Source organism: Pyxicephalus adspersus, chromosome Z (genome assembly GCF_032062135.1).
Source record: "Pyxicephalus adspersus chromosome Z, UCB_Pads_2.0, whole genome shotgun sequence".
NCBI classification, from domain to species: domain Eukaryota; kingdom Metazoa; phylum Chordata; class Amphibia; order Anura; family Pyxicephalidae; genus Pyxicephalus; species Pyxicephalus adspersus.
The window spans coordinates 77007979-77011895 of record NC_092871.1 but is presented as its reverse complement, the minus strand read 5'-3'; the positions used below and the strand labels follow the sequence as shown (position 1 = coordinate 77011895).

General features: G+C 38.3%; 1 protein-coding gene across 1 annotated transcript in view; it reads left to right on the top strand.

The window, feature by feature from the left end:
* The window catches only part of LOC140344430 (myosin-13-like), a 12255-nt gene that overhangs the window by 6572 nt on the left and 1766 nt on the right, over positions 1 to 3917 (top strand). Inside the window, exons 15-26 of the mRNA XM_072431547.1 lie at positions 6 to 104; positions 192 to 337; positions 429 to 519; positions 665 to 1054; positions 1136 to 1262; positions 1954 to 2072; positions 2158 to 2354; positions 2448 to 2631; positions 2709 to 2874; positions 3080 to 3204; positions 3307 to 3615; positions 3696 to 3899. Coding sequence (XP_072287648.1) covers positions 6 to 104; positions 192 to 337; positions 429 to 519; positions 665 to 1054; positions 1136 to 1262; positions 1954 to 2072; positions 2158 to 2354; positions 2448 to 2631; positions 2709 to 2874; positions 3080 to 3204; positions 3307 to 3615; positions 3696 to 3899 — 2157 coding nt within the window. The remainder of the gene's footprint in view (positions 1 to 5; positions 105 to 191; positions 338 to 428; positions 520 to 664; positions 1055 to 1135; positions 1263 to 1953; positions 2073 to 2157; positions 2355 to 2447; positions 2632 to 2708; positions 2875 to 3079; positions 3205 to 3306; positions 3616 to 3695; positions 3900 to 3917) is intronic.

Genomic DNA, 3917 nt, shown 5'->3' with positions numbered 1-3917 from the left:
TTCAGGAGTCTCATCAGCAAACCCTTGATGATCTTCAGGCTGAGGAAGACAAAGTTAGCTCCTTAAGCAAGGCCAAGACAAAGCTGGAACAGCAAGTTGATGATGTAGGATACATACAAAAATGCTCTTATTATAAACATGCATTTTAAATATCTCTTCATAGTCTAAGTAAAAATGTCTTGCCAATCTAGCTTGAAGGTTCCCTGGAACAAGAAAAGAAACTTCGTCTTGACTTTGAAAGGGCTAAGAGAAAGCTGGAAGGTGATCTGAAACTGTCTCAGGAAACAGTTATGGACCTTGAAAACGACAAGCAGACAACTGAAGAAAAATTAAAAAAGTAGGCATCTGTTGTTTAACCTAATTCTAAAAAAATTAATTAGGCCAGTGTAGTAGTTTGCAAATCCCTGTTCTTTGTCACATAACTATAGGAAGGACTTTGAAATCAGCCAGCTCCAAGGAAAGATTGAGGATGAACAGTCTCTGGGATCTCAGCTGCAGAAAAAGATCAAGGAACTTCAGGTGCAGTGTTGCTTTATATTAATTTTTAAAGGGATTATTGTTTTGTGGTTATGGTTTTTACAAAGACTAAGCTAAATTCATACAGGTCATTACTTCATTATAACACATCATTTAGTAAATCAAAATGATTTTCATGGGTATTTAGGCTCGCATTGAAGAACTTGAGGAGGAAATTGAGGCTGAAAGGACAGCACGTGCCAAGGTTGAGAAACAGAGAGCTGATCTCTCCAGAGAACTTGAAGAAATCAGTGAAAGACTAGAAGAAGCTGGAGGTGCAACATCTGCCCAAATTGAACTAAACAAGAAGCGTGAAGCTGAATTCCAAAAACTCAGACGAGACCTGGAAGAATCTACTCTCCAGCATGAAGCCACTGCTTCTGCCTTGCGCAAGAAACATGCTGACAGTGTTGCTGAGCTTGGGGAACAGGTTGACAACCTCCAGCGTGTTAAGCAGAAGCTGGAAAAAGAGAAGAGTGAGCTGAAAATGGAAATTGATGACCTAGCCAGCAACCTGGAGAATGTCTCTAAAGCTAAGGTAAGATAGATTGTTAAAAATTAGCTGTGGTTTTTTCCTTCTGTGTTATTTTAAATTAATCATTACTTAATATTCTTGCAGGCCAACCTTGAGAAAATTAGCCGTGTTGTTGAGGACCAACTCAGTGAAGTTAAGGCCAAGGAGGATGAACATCTACGTTTACTTAATGATTTTACTACCCAGAAAGCCCGTTTGCAGACAGAGAATGGTAATTTTTCTACATTATGCTAGATCCAACAAGTCAACCAAATAATAGCATCAAAAATAATCCAAAAAGCTAAATATGGGAAAGATTTATATTTCTATATGAATGTAAATAATAATAATAATAATAATTTTTATATGAATTACTTACATAAAAAAAATAATCTTCAAATTTTTTACATCTCACCATATCCTACATCAGTAAAGAGAAAACTTTTTTGACCCTTGCACCTATCTTTTTTGGCTATCTGTCACCCTTACAGATAGCCAAAAAGGTATTTGTTGTCACTTAATCTGACCTGAGAGGCACAAATATCTCATTGCTCAAAGAACCCCTAGCAATCTCTGGAGGAACCCTTAGAACCATGGTTGAGAAACACTGTACTATATTAACATAAATACATAATGCTTTAATAAGTTCTAACTAGTACAAAATATTAGAGCTAGTCCGTTTCTCCAGTCTCTAGTGTCAATGTGCCCTTTTAGGACCCAAAATATACAGATCTAGACACATAAATGTTTAGGAGATTTCTTTATTCTGAAATCTAAAGAGAAGTGCAGAGCCACATGCTTTGGCCCATTATACTATACTTGATTATACTATAAATTTTTGTGTTTTTTTTTTTAATCTCGTTTGCTGCATAACAGGTGAAAAAATGAAAAGCTTTGAAACATCACCTTGTATTTTTATTTAGGTGAACTGTCTCGTCAGCTTGAGGAGAAGGAATCCCTAATCTCTCAGCTTTCCAGAGGAAAGCAAGGCTTCACACAACAAGTTGAAGAACTTAAGAGACAGCTTGAAGAAGAAACAAAGGTGCTTTAATATTGCCTTTACAACCATAGTAGTGCAGAAAAAAATGTGTTTGATTGTAAAACAAAACCCTTTTTCTACATTCCAGGCCAAGAATGCCCTTGCCCATGCCTTACAATCTTCCCGTCATGATAATGACTTGCTCCGTGAACAATATGAAGAAGAACAAGAAGCCAAGGCTGAATTCCAGCGTGCTTTGTCCAAAGCTAATGGTGAAGTTGCCCAGTGGAGGACAAAATATGAAACTGATGCCATTCAACGAACAGAGGAGCTGGAAGAGGCAAAGTATGTTCATATTTATGAAATCTAATTAATGTGTAAATTCTGAACAATTAAAGAAAAATAGTCAACTGTTTTATATCTTTCCACTCCTTACAGAAAGAAGTTGGCACAGCGTTTGCAGGATGCTGAGGAACAAGTGGAGGCTGTGAACTCCAAGTGTGCCTCTTTGGAAAAGACCAAGCAGAGGTTGCAGGCTGAGGTTGAAGATCTCATGATCGATGTAGAGAGAGCAAATAGCGCAGCAGCTGCTCTTGACAAAAAACAGAGGAACTTTGATAAGGTAAATGTGCATACATTCAACAACTATATTACCATTGAATTATTTGAATGTGGATTATAAACATATCCATGATTCAGGTCCTGGCAGAATGGAAGCAGAAGTATGAGGAGGGTCAAGCTGAACAAGAGGCTGCACAAAAAGAGGCTCGTAGCCTGAGCACTGAGATCTTCAAGTTGAGAAACTCATATGAAGAATCTCTGGAGCAAGTTGAAACACTGAAACGTGAAAATAAGAACTTGCAACGTATGTTTTTTTATTCATTAACAAAAACTTCTGATTTTTTCTTTTACAAAAATCTATGTATAATTACTTTAGTAATATGCTTTCTATAGATCTGTAATGACTGTTAATTGCATTTTATGTATGGCAAAAAAATCAGAAAAAAAGTTAAAACATAAGCAGGTTGTAAGTTCAACTTTGTCATAATTCTTTGGATTGACATTTTTAGAGGAGATCTCAGATCTGACTGAACAGATTGGAGAAACTGGAAAGTCCATTAATGAACTGGAAAAGGCCAGGAAGCAGGTTGAGCAAGAAAAGAGCGACCTTCAGGCTGCACTGGAGGAAGCTGAGGTATAACTGAGAAGGCTAAAATATCATGCATTGGTTTTATTTTTGGCATGAAATTTCAAAGTGGAAATAGTCCCTAATTGTTATTATGTTCCTTTAATAAAGGGATCATTGGAACATGAAGAAGCCAAGATTCTCCGCATCCAGCTTGAGCTGAGCCAGGTCAAGGGTGAGGTAGACAGGAAAATTGCAGAGAAGGATGAGGAGATTGAACAGCTGAAGAGAAACAGCCAGAGAGCTATCGACACCTTGCAGAGCACACTGGACTCCGAAATCAGGAGCAGAAATGATGCTCTGAGACTAAAGAAGAAGATGGAAGGAGATTTGAATGAGCTTGAGATTCAGCTCAGCCATTCCAACCGTCAGGCTGCAGAGGCACAGAAACAGCTAAGAAATGTGCAGGCGCAGTTAAAGGTATTACGGCAATGTAACAGCATCAACTGTAGTAGGGTTCTAGTTTTATTACATACAAATATATATCTTTTGTGATCTAGGATGCCCAGCTCCAGTTGGATGATGCTGTGAGGGGACAGGAGGACCTGAAGGAACAGGTTGCTGTAATTGAACGCAGAAATACTCTGCAACAAGCTGAGATTGAAGAAATCAGGTCTGCTCTGGAACAGACAGAGAGATCACGCAAGATTGCAGAACAGGAACTTCTGGATGCCAGTGAACGTCTCCAGCTCCTGCACTCACAGGTAGGATCTGTTCCTCAC